The sequence below is a fragment of the Taeniopygia guttata genome, chromosome 11 (genome assembly GCF_048771995.1).
Source record: "Taeniopygia guttata chromosome 11, bTaeGut7.mat, whole genome shotgun sequence".
NCBI classification, from domain to species: domain Eukaryota; kingdom Metazoa; phylum Chordata; class Aves; order Passeriformes; family Estrildidae; genus Taeniopygia; species Taeniopygia guttata.
The window spans coordinates 11,718,659-11,737,289 of NC_133036.1; the positions used below are offsets into that span (position 1 = coordinate 11,718,659).

General features: G+C 53.5%; 2 protein-coding genes and 1 non-coding gene across 6 annotated transcripts in view; 2 read left to right on the plus strand and 1 right to left on the minus strand.

The window, feature by feature from the left end:
* Positions 1-6,162, plus strand: part of WWP2 (WW domain containing E3 ubiquitin protein ligase 2) — a 33,942-nt gene extending 27,780 nt beyond the window's left edge. For all 4 annotated transcript variants that reach the window (XM_030282549.4, XM_072934454.1, XM_072934455.1 and 1 more), the window contains 11 exons: positions 37-115; positions 223-294; positions 429-517; positions 1,508-1,667; positions 2,580-2,713; positions 2,809-2,949; positions 3,474-3,594; positions 3,874-3,978; positions 4,085-4,181; positions 4,947-5,019; positions 5,121-6,162. In XM_030282549.4, the coding sequence (XP_030138409.4) occupies positions 37-115; positions 223-294; positions 429-517; positions 1,508-1,667; positions 2,580-2,713; positions 2,809-2,949; positions 3,474-3,594; positions 3,874-3,978; positions 4,085-4,181; positions 4,947-5,019; positions 5,121-5,220 (1,171 nt within the window). In that variant the 3' untranslated portion in view covers positions 5,221-6,162. The remainder of the gene's footprint in view (positions 1-36; positions 116-222; positions 295-428; positions 518-1,507; positions 1,668-2,579; positions 2,714-2,808; positions 2,950-3,473; positions 3,595-3,873; positions 3,979-4,084; positions 4,182-4,946; positions 5,020-5,120) is intronic.
* Positions 1,037-1,108, plus strand: MIR140 (microRNA mir-140). Its single transcript, NR_049082.1, has one exon. It is a non-coding gene; the product is annotated as a microRNA mir-140 (primary transcript).
* A 523-nt stretch (positions 6,163-6,685) lies between the features above and the next one.
* PSMD7 (proteasome 26S subunit, non-ATPase 7) lies at positions 6,686-10,009 on the minus strand (the record flags this gene model as incomplete). The annotated part of the gene is given in 7 exon segments (NM_001245350.1): positions 6,686-7,170; positions 7,280-7,371; positions 7,923-8,003; positions 8,323-8,420; positions 8,900-8,992; positions 9,253-9,344; positions 9,852-10,009. Coding segments are annotated over 7 exon segments (969 nt in total). The 3' UTR covers positions 6,686-6,731.
* Between the last annotated feature and the right edge of the window lie 8,622 nt (positions 10,010-18,631).

Genomic DNA, 18,631 nt, shown 5'->3' on the forward strand with positions numbered 1-18,631 from the left:
GTGCGGGGTGTGACCGGGGCCCTGCTGCTTTGGCAGGAGCAAGCATGGCGGCTCCCCGGGCGCCTACGACCGGAGCTTTCGCTGGAAGTACCACCAGTTCCGCTTCCTCTGCCACGTGAGTAGCGGCTGTGGGCAGCTGGGTGGGTGCCCTGAGCCCTGTGGGGCTCAGGTGTGGGTGAGGAGAAGCGTGCCAGCCTCTCACGGCCTTTGGCCTCCCTGCAGTCCAACGCGCTGCCCAGCCACGTGAAGATCAGCGTGTCTCGGCAGACGCTCTTCGAGGACTCCTTCCAGCAGGTAGGGAGGTGCCGGGGCGTGCAGGTGGGCAGGAGCAGGGCTGGCTGCAGGAGTGGGGCAGGCTGCAGGAGCGGGGCAGGCTGCAGGAATGGAACTGGCCCCTCCATGGTGACACCTGCCCCGCTCGTCCCCAGATCATGAACATGAAGCCGTACGACCTGCGGCGCCGGCTGTACATCATCATGCGAGGGGAGGAGGGCCTGGACTACGGTGGCATCGCCAGGTGAGCGTGGCCTGCTGGGCCACAGGGCCATGCCCTGCCTGTGCCCTGCGTCCCGTGGGCAGCACACAGCTGCACTCAGGGCTCCCAGCCCTCCAGCACAGGAGTCCAGGGGCATTCACATGGGCAGCTGGGTTTTAGGAGCAGGGAAACACCCTGAAAGCACTGCACCAGCCTGTCCCTGGCAGTGGGAGCACAGGGGCTCCCCTGCTGCCCCCAGTTGTGGGGGCAATGGGCTGAGTGGCCTCGTCTCCCTGCAGCAAATGGGCCCTGGTGTTCCCAGGCAGTCAGTGTGTGCCAGGGCAGACAGGGTGTGATGTGGTTTCTGCAGCTCTGCTGCTGCCCTGGGATGGTGTTACCACAGGGCATGGGCTGTGGCTTGGCTGGAGGGGGCCCTGTGTCCCTGTCAGCCCCCTCTGGCTCACCTGGGACACCTCCTTGGAGCTCGGCTGGCGTGTCCCTGCCCGCTGCCGCTCCGCGCTCGCCTGCTGCCCCGGCTCCCGCTCCTGCTCCACCTCTCTCCGTGTCCTGCCAGTGGTTTTACCCTATGGTAGGTTACGTCATGCTGTTCTACCACAGGGTAGAACCACGGACAGGATGCCGGGGCTGCCTCCACGTCTGAGGATTCCTGTCTGCCGGCACGGCCGGGCGAGCAAAGCCAGGACGGTGCTGTCCTGAGCTCGGTGTGGGGCTCCTGGGCAGTGTGTGCAGGGACTGGGTGCACTCAGGGGGTGTGTGTGTGTGGGACAGCCCAGCTGGGACTGTGTGTGGCACTTGCCGAGGTTCCCGATGCTCTGAGTGGGGCCTGCAGCAAGCTGACGTCTCCAGAAACACTTCACAAACCCCACAGAGCACCCCGGGGAGGGGAGCAGCCTCGCCCAGTCACACCAACACCTGCCTGGCACCTTGAGGAGGTGGGCACTCGCTTGATGCAGGGACATGCATGTCCCCTCCCTGAGCTGCCTGTCACCGTGTGCCCCTGTCTCCTTCCAGGGAGTGGTTCTTCCTCCTGTCCCACGAGGTGCTCAACCCCATGTACTGCCTCTTCGAGTACGCGGGCAAGAACAACTACTGCCTGCAGATCAACCCCGCCTCCTCCATCAACCCCGACCACCTCACCTACTTCCGCTTCATCGGCCGCTTCATCGCCATGGTGAGGGCCGGGGTCGCACCGGGGCTTTGGGGTGCTCAGCAGGGCACAGGGCAGCTCATGTGCCGTGGCTGTGCTGGGCTCGGCACTGCTGCCCTCCCCGAGCCCCTCATGCCCACGTGTGGGTCAGTGGCAGATGGTAAGGGGGTGCTGCGGGGTGATGCATTTCAAATCCACGGAATGGCTGTGGGGCCAGAGCAGACCTGGTTTCCCAGGAGTTGTGGCAGGGATGGATGGCTCCAGGTCTTTGGCTGCCACCCCAGGTGCTGTCGGGTCTGCAGCTCCAGAGGCTATTTTTAGTCCCAGCAGTGTGAGATTTTCCAGCTGCCCAAGCTCCAGAGCAGCTCCTCCCGTTTGTCTCGGATTGCTCAAGGCCAGCGTGCCCGGGCTGGGCTGGCAGGGGCTGCCGGGGCTCCCCGAGCCCGGGGAAGGGTCCCTGGCCCGCAGCCCCCAGGGTGTGTGTGGGGGCGGCTCCAGCGCCGCTGTCCTGCCCTGCCCTGCCCCGCCTCGCAGGATACCAATAAAACCCCAGACTATTACTCACCGCTGGGCCGCTCTAGACAAGCGTCTGCATTATTTTTGGCTGCTTTTGCCTCGGGGCTCCTGGAAGCCAGGGATTCAGGGAAGCCACAGCACAGCTCTGTTTAAACAAGTGCTCTTAATAGAGCTGTGAGAGGAGAGGGAGATGCAGTGGAATTTACCGTGGGGAGGGAGAGGGGATGCAGCCCACTAAGCCCAGGGAGTGCTGTTGGGGCAGCCCACCCTTCCCCTCCCTGTGTGCCAGCCAGGAGCAAGTGCTGTAGCTCAGGAACCCCCGAATGAGTCCCTTCTGCCCCGTGGCTGCCCCAGGGTGGAGCATTGTCTTGCCCCAGGGTCTCGGGGTCCCCTGTGACCTGGTGTCCCTCCCTGCCACAGGCTCTGTACCACGGGAAGTTCATCGACACCGGCTTCACGCTGCCCTTCTACAAACGCATGCTGAACAAGCGCCCGACGCTGAAGGACCTGGAGTCCATCGACCCTGAGTTCTACAACTCCATCGTCTGGACCAAGTGAGTGCTGCACTCCCTCCTGCAGAGCTCTCCCCACAGCCCCTCGCTGCTGCTGGGTGCCTCCATCAGGAATCACATCCCGGTTTCCCCCACAGGGAGAACAGCCTGGAGGAGTGCGGCCTGGAGCTCTACTTCATCCAGGACATGGAGATCCTGGGCAAGGTGACCACCCACGAGCTGAAGGAGGGTGGTGAGAGCATCCGTGTGACGGAGGAGAACAAGGAGGAGTACATCATGTGAGTGGCTGTCCCAAGGCTCCTGTCAGGCACCCGCCCCCAGCGCCTGCAGGGGTGGGACCGGGGGCCTGGGACGTGGCCGCTTCCCTGGGCTACGTGGCCTGTGACGAGCCGGGCTGGCGTGGCTGGCTGAGCTCTGCTGCGGTCTGGATTGCTGCGGGCTGGGCAGTTGCCAGTACTTTCAGGAAAAAGGAGAGGGGAGAGAGGCTGAGGCTGCTTTCCCCTCCTATGGCTGTTCCCCCTGCCTGCCTGGGGGCTGCCAGGGCCAGCTCAGCTCCAGCCAGGGGATGTGGTTTGCACCCCTGGAGCTCCCAAGGCTGCTGTCGGGGCTGAACGCTGTTCGTGGGTTTGGGGGCAGAGACAGAAACCCACCAGTGGGAATTGAGGGGAGCCCTGGTGCTTTGAGGGAGCCCCTGTCCCCTTCCCCACACTCCCGGGGCCCTCCCTGCTGGTGGGAGGGATCCTGGGGTTTCCCCGTGCCAGGCCAGCGGCGCTGGCTCAGTGCCACCCCTCTGCCTCCCCAGGCTGCTGACGGACTGGAGGTTCACACGGGGCGTGGAGGAGCAGACCAAGGCGTTCCTGGACGGCTTCAATGAGGTGGTGCCGCTTGAGTGGCTGCGCTACTTCGACGAGAAGGAGCTGGAGGTGAGCTGGCACCTGGGCTGGGGATGTGGATGGAAAGTGGCACGTGGTGACCCGGCTCTTGCTCTGTGCCCATCGGCTGATGACAGCCCCGGGCGTTGGGTCCGGGGGTGGCTCGTTGGGTCCGTTGGCAAGAGAACATCCCGTTGGATGGGAGGAATTTGTGCCAGACGCCTCAGTGCTGGCACCTGGGCCAGGTGAAGGCTGGCACCAGAGAGGCTGGCACTCAGACTGTGGGCACAGGGCCCCCTCTGTCCCCTGCTGAGTGTCCCCTGTCCCCAGCTGATGCTGTGCGGGATGCAGGAGATCGACATGAACGACTGGCAGAAAAATACCATCTACAGGCACTACACCAAGAACAGCAAACAGATCCAGTGGTTCTGGCAGGTCAGTCTGAGCCCAGCTGAGGGCGTGGGGTGCCCTGGCGTGGGGTGCCCTGGCATCCTGCGGGATGGGACCAGGATCCCACTCAGCTGCTGCGTTCCCGCTGCAGGTGGTTAAGGAGATGGACAACGAGAAGAGGATCCGGCTGCTGCAGTTCGTGACGGGGACCTGCCGCCTGCCCGTCGGGGGCTTTGCTGAGCTCATTGGTGTGTCCTGGGGGGTGGCACCTTCCTGTCCCTGTCCCCTCACAGAGCTCACGGCAGCACGCCGGCAGGAAGGCAGCTGGGAGGTCTGAGCACAGTGCTCTGGTGTTGTGCTGTTTCCACACACGTTCTTTGGCTGTGACCAAAGGGTCCCACCAGGGTTAACTTCCTCGAGCTGGTTTGTGATCTCAGTCTGAATGAGATTGGATTCTTGTGCGACAAAGCCTCTTTTTCAGAAAACCGCAGTGTGGTTCCATTCCTCCTTTAATTTGCTGCTTTTTGGGGCCTATACCAGCCTTTCCCTGACTTTCCTGGCATTTGTGTCAAGCCAACCAGCTTGCTTAACCCACTCGGTTGTTCTTGCTGGCATATTAGCTTCTTCCACCCCCTGGAACCTCTCCAGCATTCCCAGTGTGTTAAAAAGCCACCTCAGTGACTCAGACCTGCTGTGCCAAGTCCTTTAAAACTCTTGGGTGGACTCACACAATCCTGAGGATTTAGAGATCAATGAGTTTTAGCACTTGCTGTGGAACCATGGTGCTCAGAGATGGTGCTCTTGCCCCTCTGTGCTGTGAATCTGCTTTTTGCTTTCTCCTTTGTTTTTTGAACATCCCCTGCAAACAGGCAGGGATTGCTGCTGTGGATTTATGCTGCCCTGTGTGACCCTGGGATTGCAGGGCTGTGATGGTGGATCTCGGTGTGTGTGGGAGGGGTTTCTTTTCCAGCTCCTGGTCTTGTACAGAGCTTTGCTGTGCTCCTCATTAACAGGCAGCAACGGGCCCCAGAAATTCTGCATCGATAAAGTTGGCAAAGAGACGTGGCTGCCACGGAGCCACACGTGGTAAGTCGCTGCCCCTCGGGCTGGCCGGGCACACGGGGAGCTCCGTCCTGTGGGATGGCACCGCTGCTCCTGGCCTGTCCCAGCCTCCGCTCTCTCCCCAGCTTCAACCGCCTGGATCTCCCTCCCTACAAGAGCTATGAACAGCTGAAGGAGAAGCTGCTTTACGCCATCGAGGAGACGGAAGGGTTTGGACAGGAGTGATGGAGCTGTGGGGCGTTCCCGGAGCGCTGCCGGCCGAGCCCTCCCTGGGATGTGCACGGGCCCCTATGGACGCTGTGGCTTTTGTTCCTGGGCGAGGTCTGCACTGACACGGCCCTGGGGGAACGGGGCTGTGTCTCCCTCCCTAAGGAAACCCGAGGGATGAGGGAGAGGAGGACACAAGGGCTTGGCTTGCCCAGCTTGGCAGGGCTGGCACAGAGGGGCTGGGGAGCCCCGGTGCCGCCTGTGCTGCCCCCCGGCTCCCCACCGCAGACAGAGTTATGTGTTTGGTAGGGGCTCTTCTTCCCCCTCGTGTTTTCTGCCTTTCCACGGCATTTTGGTAGTGGCAGGTGAGGGGGAGAATGGCTCTCAGATTGACTTCTGGGTGCCATCCTGCACCCAGCATTCAGCGACAGTGACGGGGACCCCCAAGACGATGCTTCTGAGGGGCTCTTGTGCACTGTGTGAGTGCCAGGACAGCCCCTTCCCAGGCCAGATCCGCAGCCACTGGAGCCAGAGCCTGGCTGAGCGTGTCTGTGGCATGTCCCGATGTGCAGCCCGTGACCCCGGGCAGTTGTATTTAAATGTGGTTTCTGCTCGGAGCTGGTGCTCCCCAGCAGCCCCGGGGGCTCCGGGCACTACCGGGGCACTACCGGGGCACTACCGGGGCCCTGCCGGCCTGCGCTCGGACCCTGGTTCTGCCCACACTCCTGTGTTCCCCGTGCTGCCGGACGGGCCGCAGCAAGGGCAGGATCACCCGGCGGTCACTCCTGTCCCTCCCCGCGTGTGCAGGTGACAGACCCTGGGTCTGTGTCCGTGTGTCCGTGATGGGACCCTGCAAGGCTCCGTCTGGGAACGGCCGGTCCCGCACGGCCCCGCACGGCCCCGCACGGCCCCGCCTGCCCCGCGCGGCTTCGTGTGCAATAAAGACAAAGCAGCTGCCGAGCTGTGCCTGCGTGCTGGCTCCTGTCCGTGTCCTGGGTCCGTGCGTGTGTCCCAGGGCGGGCTCTGTGCCGGGCTGGGGCTCCAGGGCCCCAACGCCATCCGGAGCCCAGCGCTGGGATCACAAACACCATGGATTCTGTCCCTGCCTGCTGCAGGTCCTGGCCGGGCTGGCAGGGCCACCAGCGCTGTCCCCTGGGAGGGCTGGGGCCTGGCTGGCACAGAGGGCTGACAGCAGTGACATCCCAGCCCTGTCACACCGAGAGGGGCTGCGGCAGAGCCAGTTAAACACAGCGATGGCTGTGGTGCACAAAATGATGGTGAAGGATTAGCCCTGGAACATGGGAATACATGAGCAGAGTGCATGAGCTGAGGCCTCAACACCCCCAAAGACACACTGGGGAAGGAGAAGTGCTGTGTAACAGCATAATCCCGTCAAATCAAAAGCCCCCACATGGCTCCCCCAACCCTGCCTGCATGAGGAGCAGAGTGCTGAGCACAAGATCGAAGACCCTAGCACCAAGGATTTAGTTTACAAGATTTTTAATTTACAAATAAAAAACCTACACCTTTTACTTTTTCTCCTTTTTCTCCTCTTTCTTGCCATCACTCTTCTCCTTGTCTTTCTCCTTCTCATCTTTCCTCTCCTTTTTACTTTCTTCTTTTTCCTGTCCTTCCTTCTTCTCCGCATCCCTGTTGGCAATCTTGTTGTTGATGAGGTTGTGCAGGGCCACAACGGAGCGGATCAGCGAGGCCAGGTACACCACCACCATCTGGTCATTGGTCTTCAGGTAAAAGGCCTTGACAAACTCCTGCAGGTTGACGTCTGGGAGCAGGTTGAAGACGTCCTGGAGGTGGTAGATGATCTGGTGGTTGATGGGGAGTTTGCCCAGGGCTACTTTCTCTAGGTAGCTCCTGATGTCCAGAAGCTTGGAGTTCAGTCCCTTCAAGCCATGGACCTGGTTTGTGATCCGCTGGGACAGCGTGCCCACCGTGGTGTCCTTGATGTCCCTGAAACCCAGAGAGAATCGGGGTTAGAACCTCACCCTGCTGGGCACGGTCCCTGGGGACCTTTCCAGCCGTGTCAGCGTGGCAGGGCCCAGCACAGCTGTCCCCTCACCTCAGCAGGTGCTCCACACCCACTTCCTCGGCCTCCTCAGCACCAATCTCACTCGTCACGTGCTCAAAGGTCTTGGAGGTCGGGGTGCCATCCTAAAGGGACACACAAATGGGGGATTTTAGCCAGGGGACGGGGGATTGCACCGAGGAAACCAGAAAAGCAGCCCTACACAGGCCACAGGGGAGCTGAGAGGAACAGCTCCAGCTGGGCTGTCCCTGATTTAATCAGTGTCACTGACTGCCCCAGCAATCTCTCCTGCTCTGGCTAACTTCCCATTTCTGCATTTTGCTAGTCTGTGCCTGGATAGAGCAATAGAAATTCTAAATATCACAATTATTTCTCTCTTTCCTGATCCAACTTTGTTGCATTCTGGGAGAGCAGCTCCTGCTCTGCTGTGAAAGCCTCAGAAAGGCAAAAGGATCCAGTATTTTATACGCATTCATAATAATTCAAATGCAGCAATCACAGTGACTCACTGCTGGGTGTTGTTTGTCTGCATGGGGCTCAGTGAGGAGTGAGCTGCTCAGGGCAGGCCCACAATGACTGGGCACACCTGGGAGCACCTGCAGGCAGTGACACCACAGGTGACAGCCTCCAAGTGCTCCCAGCCGCGACTGTGACACTTCACAGAGCGAGCACTCACATCATGGACCTCCTCCACGGAGATGTAGGCTTCTGTGGGCAGCCCCAGGTCCTTTGGCTTCACATCAATGATCACCAGCACCTCGGGGAGAAAGGAAACGTGCAGAAAACTGGATTTTGGTCATGGAGTAGGGAAAAAATACCCAAGCCAGCTCTTCCCTCCTCAGCACCAACACAAGGCTGCTCAGAGCGGTAACCTCAGACACTGAGACAATGATTCAAAAAACTCCTGATCCCAGTTCCTCAATCACTTTAGGTGTGATTCAGGACGCAGTAAATTGTGTGTGATTCCTTTTTTGCTAGTGACACCAGCAAAGAAGGAGGCGGACAAGGCTTCCCAGATGCCCCTTTTAGGGAATGAGACAAGAACAACCCCACAGGCCAACAGTGGCCCCACTTACAGAGTTGGGGCAGTATCTCTTCATCAGCTCGTTGATGGCGATGTCGTTCTTGTGCAGCTTGGGGCCCGTGTGGTACCACCCCACGATTCTTTCTCTGGCTGAGCAAAAGCAGAAAGGATTTGGAATCAGAGCTGGGGGAGGCCCCAGCAGAGAGACCTGGGCAGAGACTGGGTGGGCTGATCGAGGGTGAGAACCTGGTCTGTGTGGAGGAGAGGGAAGTGGATTACAAGGCCATGGCTTGAGCAGTGACTGCACTCACTCATCACCATTACTGACCCACAGCTTTTCTCCTGGCCCCTTCACGGTAATTAACACCTTCTGTTAATTGTGTGGCTCTCGGGGTCTGACAGCCTGCACATCTGACATCTTGAGATGCAAGTCCCATCCTGACGTGCTCCAAACTGTGTGGATGTGGGACATGGTTAGTGATGAACACGGTGCTGGCTGATGGTTGGACTTGATGATCTTATAGGTGTCTTCCAACCTTAAGGATTCTGTGATTAATAGGAATTCCCTTCTCCACAGCCCTGAAAGTTTTTGGGAGCATATCCCTGACTGTCAGAAGATCTCAACTCACCATTGACCTTCTTAAACATTCCATACATGTTCTCCAGATAGTCGTGGTCCAGGAACCACACAGTGTCATCCTTGTCATCCTCATCAAAAGGTACTGGAATAAAACAAAACACCAGCGTTTAAGAATCCAACTTCCTGAATGAAAATGTTTATTGAAATGCTTTGGGTTTGGGTATTTTTGGCTGCTAAAGGAGAGTAAGGATGACTTAGGGGTGTCGACAGCAGATCGCATTTGTTGTTGGATATGAGGTGATTTGTACGTGGATGGCTCAAGGGTTTCTTCAAAACTCCCAACACAATCCATCCATAAAATCATTCCATGGCTTTGGAGGAGGGCAGGACACCCAAACTCACCTGCAAAACTGTTGGACACATCCAGGATCTTCTTCTGCCAGGAGCCTAGCAGCACTCCAACCACTCGCTTCTGATTTCCCACTTTTCCTATTCTAAAAGGAAAAAAGACTGTCAGTCCCACTTTTCCTATTCTAAAAGGAAAAAAGGCTGTCAGCCCCTGCCACGGACGGGGAGGAGGGGAGCAGGGACGCGCAGCCCGTGTCGGCGATGACACGGCGGGGGTGGAAGAGGGGAGCTCTGACCGTGCTATCCCGGCCTGTGTTTACAGCCACAAAAGGGCCCTGGGAACCACAGCCTGTCCCGAGGAAGGGCCGGGGTCCCTCTCGGGGGCCGCGACACCGACCCCGGCTGCGACCAGCGGGCAGCGACTGACCCCGCGCAGTGCCACCCGCCGCGGGCTCGGCCGCCTCGGGGCTTTGTTTCTGGCTCTAAAACCGCTCGGCACAGCGGCACGGAGCGGAATTCGGCCCGAATTACCGGGGTGCCGGAGGGACCGGGCCCCTCCCGGCCGCGGGCTCCCTCAGGGCCGCGCTGCGGGCCCGGCCGCGCTCCGGCCCGGCCGTGACTCAGCGCCGCGCCGCCGCTCCGCCCGCCCGCACCTGTTGAAGTGATCCACGACGCTGAGCAGCACCAGCGGGTGCACCACCACCCTGTCCACGGCCAGCTCCGGCATGGCGCCGCTCGCTCCGACCGACGCGCCCGCAGCGGCCCCGCGCCCTCAGCCCGCACGGCGCCCGGCGTGCCCCGCGCGGGGCGGGCCGCGCACGGCGGGCCGGGATTGGCGGCGCCATCCTGGGGAGGGACCGCCGCCTCACGGCCCCGCGCCGCCGCCATCTTGGGAGGGCGCCGCCGCCATCTTGGGCTGGCTCCGCCCCGGGGCGGGAAAGGGCGGGAACGGGGCGGCCCTCAGCGGCGGGGCCCTGCCCGGCCCTGCCCTCCCTTTTCCCCCGGTTTTCCGCTTTTCTCTGCCTTTTTCCTCTTTTCTGTTCTTTTCCCTCCCCTTCTCTCCCCTTTCTGCCGGTTTTCCGCTTTTCTCTGCCCTTTTCCTCTTTTCTGTTCTTTTCCCTCCCCTTCCCTCCCCTTTCTGCCGGTTTTCCGCTTTCTCTGCCTTTTTCCTCTTTTCCCTCCCCTTCCCCATAATTTTCCACCTGTTTTCCCCCTTTCTCTGCCTTTTCCCTCTTTTCCCTGCTATTTCCCTCTTTTCCCTGCTATTTCCCTCTTTTCCCTGCTATTTTCCTCTTTCCCCTGCCTTTTTCCTCTTTTCCCTTCTTTTCCCCTCCCTTCCCCCCTTTTTTCTTCCTTTTCCCATCTTTTCCCTCATTTTCCCTCCCCTTCTCCCCCTTTCCACTCTTTCCTTTTTTTCCTCCCCTTTTCCCCCCGCTTTCCCCTCTTTTTCACCCCTTTCCTGTCTTTTTCACTCCTCTCCCCCCGCTTCTTTAACTCCTCTTTTTCTTTCCCCTCTTTTTAAAAGCCCTCTTTCCCCTCCCCTCTTTCCCCTTTTTTCCTCCCCTTTTCCCCCATCTTTTCCCCTCATTTCCCCCATCCCTCCCCGGGTCTGGGGCCCCGCTACCGCAGAGATAAAAGCCCACAAACATAGGTAGAAATCTTTATTAGTGTTTGGTTTCTTCCCAGGGACCGTGTCAGGCAAAGCCTTCAGCCTTTCAGATTTTGTAGAGATTTTTGCTGTGTGCAAAAGGAGAGGGGTTTTTGCACCTCAGGAGCAGAAGCTGACACAGAACTTACCTTTCACACTTTAATTCTAGCAAACAAAAACAAAACAAAAACAAAAACAAAAAACCCCAAAACAAAAACAAAAACAACCCAAAAAAACCACCCAAAAAACCAAAAAAAAAACAAAAAAAAAGGAAGTATTACCTGAGGCTGTTACTTCAGAATATACACAGAGGAGTTGCTAACATGAAATATATAAAAGTTGAGGGTGATCTCACAGTTTTAAAAGCACCATTATATCCCTTTATTTTTTTACACTGTTCCCACATGGTTTTTGTATATTTCTGTATATAGTAGTAATATCTTGGTATTTCAAAATATCAAATGGTGTTTTGGGTGCAATTGAAGGTTTTGTATTGCTGTTCAGCATCATAAAACTTCAGAGATTTTGGCAAAAGCAACGATAATTTACAAATCCTGCCCAGTCTGAGACCTCTCGTGGAGTTTTCAGTTGTTACATCCTTTGGCGCTCCTGCTGAAGAAAAAAAAAAAAAAAAAAAAAAAAAAAAAAAAAAAAAGAGTCTCTAGTGTAGAGTCCCGATTTTTTTTCCCAGCAGAGGGAGATATCTGACCATTGAATTCGAACACAGCCAGGGTTCTTGTCACTTGTTTTATCAATATACATATAAAACTCAATGTTCAAATTAACTAGTTCAATAAGTAATTTAGCTCATTGATTTTCGGGCATATCCTAAGTGCCATTACAAGCTACGGATATTTTAAATGCCATTACCTAATAGAAGGAATGTTTTAAGCACCTTTTATTGATTTTATTACTGCTTTATTTTGCTGTCTTGGTTTAAAAATCATTTTAACCACTCTGTCATCGAGAAGAAATATATCGTTGGTGAAATACAGTCAATTTCCTAAAAACCTTTGACATCGTTAAATAAGGAATTAGAGTTGTTAAATCATGTCGGCGGACAGCGGGAGATGGACGGGCAGAGGGTCGGGGCTGTCCCCGGCGGTGGCAGAGCCACCTCGGGCAGCGCGGACCCTCCAGAGGGGCGATGCACACACCATTAAGGGCGGTCAGTAACCCGCTGTGGCTTTTCACCCAAATGGCTCTGGAGCTGCCGAAGCTGGATTCTCTGGGCTGTGTCTCTGGAGTTTGGGCACTGATGCTGTGCACAAAGGGGTAAGCGGCTCCCAGGGACTGCAGCTCCTTCCCTGCTCTCTGGCTTTGGGATTGTCAGAATTACTCAGCTAATCAGCTGGCAGCGTGCTGCTTAATCAGAGAATTGAGAAGTCAGTAATGAGTGTTGGTGCTCAATAAAAAGCAGCTAATGAGGTGGCTGAGCTGTGGAGAGGCAAACACCCACACCGAGAGGGGATCCTTCTCCAGGCGCTGCCTGGGACCGTCCCCAAGCACCCACCTGGAGTGGGGATGGAAGGAGGAGGGGACCTGGGACCTGCTCCTTAGGATGGAGCAAGAGATTCCTGCAGTGTTTGCTGGGCTTTTCTTTGGTTGATAAGTACCAATCCAACCCACACACAACCCCCAGCACTTACACACAGCTGTTCTCGGAGGTTTAAGAATGGTTTCCGGCCCGAGAAATAAGGTTAGACCATCCTGGAGTAGTTAAAAAATCAAAGTAATGACTGTAAATGTTAAAGCAGGCCCTCGCTGCTGCCTCGGGGAGCCGCAGGGGAAGAGGGCGGCAGGGAAAGGAGGGGGCTGAGCTGGGTCCGTGTCCAGCTCGGGGGTGCCCGGGAGGAACACGATGGACCTGGCACCTCCTTCCGAACCCACGGGCAGTGATTGTCCCCCTTCTGCCCCGACTCTCTCCCTTTTGCGTGGCTTGGGGTTGTGCACTGACCAGGTTACTCTTTCTGGTGCCACAGGGCCCGCACCTTTGCAGATGTTCTTTCCAGTGGTGAGAGGCAGAAAAGGATCCAAGGAAAGGCTCATGCAGCTGGGAAAGATTGCTACCCGATACTTTGGATCCTAATCCTAAAGGACTCTTGCTAATGTGCTCCTTTAATAGTGGCTGGGTTTGGTTTTAGGGAAAAACCTTCCTTTATTTTTCCTACCCTTACAGACCATGCCCATTGCCGTGTATTTTCCTTGAGGTACCTCCTCAAATATGTTTTATCCGTCAGGAGAAGCTGGACTTCCTCCAGACCTGTTGATAGTCTGTCACATAATACCTTTGTGCTCCCAGTTTGAACAGGAAATACATTTATTTCCCTATAAATACATTGAGCTTTGTCCAAATAACTGTAGTTTCCTGCTAAGATTTCCTCAGCCAGGGTGTGCCATAAACTTGTTTAGAGGGAACGATGCTGCCTGGAATTGGGCAAGGATAACACAAGTCATGGAAGCAGAACAAAAAGCCGCCACCACCACATGAATTGTGATTTATTTTGGTTAAAGTGTAATTCAGTGATGTGCTGACTGTCTATCAGCGCATGATGGCCTGAGCCAAGCTGCACTTTGCTTCTGAGTTCCTCCAAATAGCCAGTTCCCCCCTCAGATATCTGTTCTAGAATGTCATCTCTAAAGCAAACAGTTAAATCTCTAATTATAAACAAGTCTATTCACTTTCTGATATGAACTTTAAATATTTGTGTTGCAATAATTTATTTCTCTGTTTCCCTATAGGGTGCTTGACCAAAGCTGCGTGTGTATAAATATATAAAATTATATATTTATATGCAGAAGTCGTTACTGGCTACATCTGTGAATATTGCTGCAGTTGCTGCCAAGGGATTTAAACCCTTTTGTTCCCACCTGGGGGTAGCAGGTGACTCTGATAATCTTGCCCTCTCTCAAAGAGTGGAATTTTGACGGATAACTGTGGACAGCAAATCCTCACTTTCTTTAGTTAACAACCAGGAGTATTGTCAACATGTCATATCGCACCATGGAAGATATTTAATGTTTTATATTCTATGCCTCTGATTTTGTTGCCCTGTCCAGACATCACAGGATACAGAAATATCAGAAATACAGGGTTTTAATAACTAAGTCCTGACTATATATATATATATATTTTTTTTTTTTTAATTTTAATACAGACTGTTTTCCTTATGCTATTCTGGTCCCTTTGCTACAAAATGATTTTTAAAAAATAGTGGAAACAAACAGTTAAAAAAAGCAAGCACAACAGGTTCTAGTCATACTTATTTTTCCACACCTTGAGGACTAGCAAATTCTTTAATATGAGATTTTATTTGTACAAAGCAAAACTTCAAACCCACTCCAAAGCTTTCTTATTAAGTGCTGTCAGTGCGGTGATTTACAGGGGCAATAAAGATCTGGAGGGGGCACATTCATCACGGGGTTCAGCACACCAGGAGCCATTTTCTCCAGCGCTAAAGCCAAGTGATAAAATGAATTCTTTTGTTCTATAACCAAGACACATTCCCTGGTTGGTTTTTTTTAAATGCGTGTTGGACTCCTTGGTTTGTAGCTTGGCCGTGTTCCTGTTACGCATTTATATATAATGAAAAATTGCTCACATGCAGATGTGATGATGCATCTGGCAAAGCCACTGCTGGAAACACAGGAACTTACTTTCTACTTAATCCTATTCGCTAACTTTTCCCCATTGTTAATTCTTGTGTGAAATTTTAACAGCCTTTTTTTTAACTGCAGGGACTGGGGAGTTTTGTTTGGTGTGTTCTTTTTCTTTATTTTTTTTTTTCTTTGAGTGATTCTATAGCTCTCTGCAAAGCTCAGAGAATTCTGGTTAGGAAGTAATAAAAGTATTCAAAATGAAGATCCGTGCTCGTGGGGTACAGTGAGATTTGGAACGCTTCACTTGCTTCCTCTGCTTCTAAACCTGTGCTTTGGTGACTTCTGGGGTGCTGCTTCCTAACAGGGGATGGAGAGAAAAGCTGGTTTGTGGTCCAGAGGGAAATGCTGCTGCCTGTGTGGGCACTGCCCGGCCAGGCTGGGGACAGGAGCTGATGGGGGGAACCTTTGCTGTCACCAAGGCGCTGGGATTCCGCCCGGACAGTGACTGTACAAAAAGGGAATTCTGTTTTTTCCGTACGAAGGTGCCGCCACCTTCGGGCTCCGCCTGGAAGTTCTGGGCAGCGCCGGGGGTGACAGTGGCACCGTGGGGACAGAGAGGAGGAGAGCCAGGCTGCAGGGAACGCTTAGTGCACAATGTGGAACGTCTTTAATTGCCAGTGCAAAGCTGTGGGAGCTGCTGCCGGCGCTGTGGGCTGCAGCCAGAGCCTGAGGGAGCGCGGCCGGCAAAGCTCCGCTGCTGGCCCGGCTGGGGCTGCAGTGGCACCGCGCTGGGCAGGGGCACCAGGGCGCTCCAAACCCCTCCAGCCCGGCTCGGGCACGGCCGGGACCTCGACACACCTGCCTGTTAATCGTGGGTGAATGCTGATCAGCGGTCCGGGGGTGCGGGACCAGCCCAGGAGTTCGGCAGCAGGACCCGTGTGCTGCCCCCGGCCCGTGGGACCGCGCCGTGCCCACCCTGCCCCGCAGGACAGCCCTTACTTACCCATCCACAGGGACATCGCAGGACAGCCCTTACCCATCCACAGGGAAGGCGCAGGACAGCACTTACTTACCCATCCACAGGGAACTCCAGGACAGCCCTTACCCATCACAGGGACATCGCAGGACAGCCCTTACCCATCACAGGGAACTCCAGGACAGCCCTTACCCATCACAGGGAAGGCACAGGACAGCCCTTACCCATCACAGGGAACTCCAGGACAGCCCTTACCCATCACAGGGAAGGCACAGGACAGCACTTACCCATCCACAGGGGAGTCACAGGACAGCCCTTACCCATCACAGGGAAGCGCTGCTGCAGCAGCCCCGGCTCCCACCGCAGCTGCAAAACTAGAACTTCACTTCACTGAAAAAAGGGATTTTGGAGAGCTCTTTGCCGTAATTTTCATGTTGGCACTTGAAATTTTGCAAGGGAAGCGGTGGTCTTGAAGGCTTTTTGTAGAGCCATGTATGTTACTGCTGATACTTTTATTGCAAAACCTTTAGTCCCTGATATTTAAGGTCAGAAATTGTGTGTGCTTTTTTTTTTTTTTTTTTTTTTTTTTTTTTTTTTTTTTAACCCAGGGGCCTCTTATACTGTAGTGTCATGAAAGATCCTAAAGCTTTGAGGGGAAAAAAAAATGGAAATACTTCATTTTATGAAGCAGTTTTGGGGTCAGTTCTTCTGAAATGAATGCTTTTATGTTGGATAGTTTAAAGCCCATCTGTTAACTGAAACCAACCCTAAGTGAAGTTGCAGTTGTGTTTCCTATTAGTCTTGTATCTTTCCTATTAGTCATGTATGAAAGAATACAGAGCCATCCAGCAGAATTCCAAACAAAAATGGAAAAAGCAGATGGTGAAACTATTGCCTTGTTGCCTTTCTGTTACAGGAGCGAGTACTTATTAATAGATCACAAAAATACTGTAAGAGTAGTTCTGTAAAGTGTTACCAGAGTCCCCGCTCAAGGTGTCCTTCTGATCATTGCGTATTGCAGGTGAAAATTGGCGCATTTCACTCACAGACACTGAAGAGGGTTTGAAAATAGATCATGGATGTTATGTCTGGAAGCCTACAGCGAAAGATAAAATACACAATTTTAAATAGTTAAGCACTGCAAGTCTCTCAGGGCTCATTTATTATGTTGTCATGGTGAGCAAGGAATAAAAAAATAAAATAAAAAGGCTGTTCCTTAGGTAGTTGGTACTTAGAGGCACTTTTCTTTTACAAGAGTTCCATGCTGGCTTAAGGAAAGATCTTGGAGAAAAAGAACAAACTTTATTTTTCAAATAAATTCAGCTAGGAACTCATAGCCTCCCCTGACACAGGGCTGAATTATTGTTAGTGTACGCTGCTGGGAGAGTAACACTTACTGCTGTTTAACAACAATGGCTTTCCGTGGAATTTCAGAAAGGCAGTAAGAAAAAGCAAGGCAGAGTTGAGTCCTGAAGCAGAAGCAAACACATCCAGCCTGGAGCCAGGCTCCTTTAGCAGGGCTGTTGGAAGGGAGAAGGAACACGTTCTGGACATGCAGCTCCATATGAGTTGGTTGTAAAATTCTTAATGGAACGTGTGTGTGAAACAGGAGGTCCTCTCCTCCCTGAATAAAATCTGCGGTGCACTCCTGCCAGATTTTCTCTCTTTTCCATTCTCAGACCACAGCCAGATATTGGGCAGGTTGTGTCTGCAAAGCTCCGTTTGTCATGAACAGGAAGGAGAGGATCACTTTTCCGTGTTGTGATGGAAGCTTATGGGTTGGGTCGTGCTTGTAGGTGATGGGTTTAAAATAGCTGTGAACTGTGGGCAAGGTTCCCTGAGTGCGGAATTCCACTGAGCAGGCTCTTGGATGTTCCCACAGTCCCACATTTGCAGGTTCTGGAGGGCACCTGAAGTCTTGGGTACCAAAGCAGTCCCACATGAGTTTTTATAGTGCTGAAGCAGCGGCGCTATGGTACAGGATATTCAGGATCTATAAGGAGGTGCCTCTGAGGTTTGTTTATACCATTTGAGGGGTGTTTCCTTGGGATATAATCACTGGTGAACTCCCAAATTACTTTTTAACTGGTAAGCTGATTGGGTTGATTGTGTTCTGGCTGTTGAGTTTGGTGGTTTTTTTTAATGGAAATCATTCTTTACTGATTTTACATCAGGGAGACAACGGCCCAAGTGGTATTTTCATATGGAAGTGTCATAAGCTGTATTTGTTGATGTAAAAATGAGTCAGTTTTAGTAAAGATTACTCCTTTGGCTCACAGAAAAGTGGTGCTCTAGCTCATCCATTCTTGTATTCCAGTGATAGTCCCTTTACTTCCCTTTGCTCCTGTTGCTTTCTAGAAAAGGCTAATTAGTTCTCCACTGAGCTTGATAAAAAAGGATTTTTAAAAATATAATATTAAAAGGTGTTATGTTGGGGCACAAAGGTAACACCACAAGGGGGTACCATAATTTTATCAAATTTGCCTTAGTAAGCTGTTTTATTAAGTTAAAGTGATTACAGCCAGCAGAGTTAATTTCAATATGCTAATACACCACAGCAAGTTGGAAAGTTAAATAAAATGATACTAATAATTTCAAAGTGGAGAAGGTAGAGCAGCTTAGGAAGGTGACCTGTGTGTTACAGTGAGATTGCAAAGAGGCCTGGCAGATGTAAAGGGTTTCTCAGCAGGCTCCTGGAGGTTCTGGGCTGAGCTGCACTCACCTTTGTGGGAGGACATTAATGCAGCTCTGCAAAAACTGCCTTCTCCAAAAAGTTTGCTTTCATGTGAGAGAAAGAGCCCTTTCCTCTCTCAGCTGTGGGGGTTAATGGGTTTAACACCTGTGTGAAGGTGGCTGTTTATTTGGACTTATTTTCCAATGGAAAAATGCATTCTCTGGCATTCCTCTATCAGTGATTGCTCGCTGAAATGCATTGCTGGGGCTCCACCCAGGGGAGAGGGTCGTGGATGGGTGTTCAATCCCCAGGGCTGCCCTGGGGCGTTGCAGAGGTGCTGCCTGCAGCCCTTTTTGTGTCAGAAGCTTTGCATGAGCTCCAGAGCACCAAACTAGAAAACAGGGAAGAAATAACATCTTACTACAACACCTGAGACAAATATTTTCTGCTAATTTCTGCAGAAGAGAAGAGTTTGTCATTCCCGTGATCCTGTTGAGTGAGTTTTAGTGTCATTAGGAGGTTCCCAAGATCACCG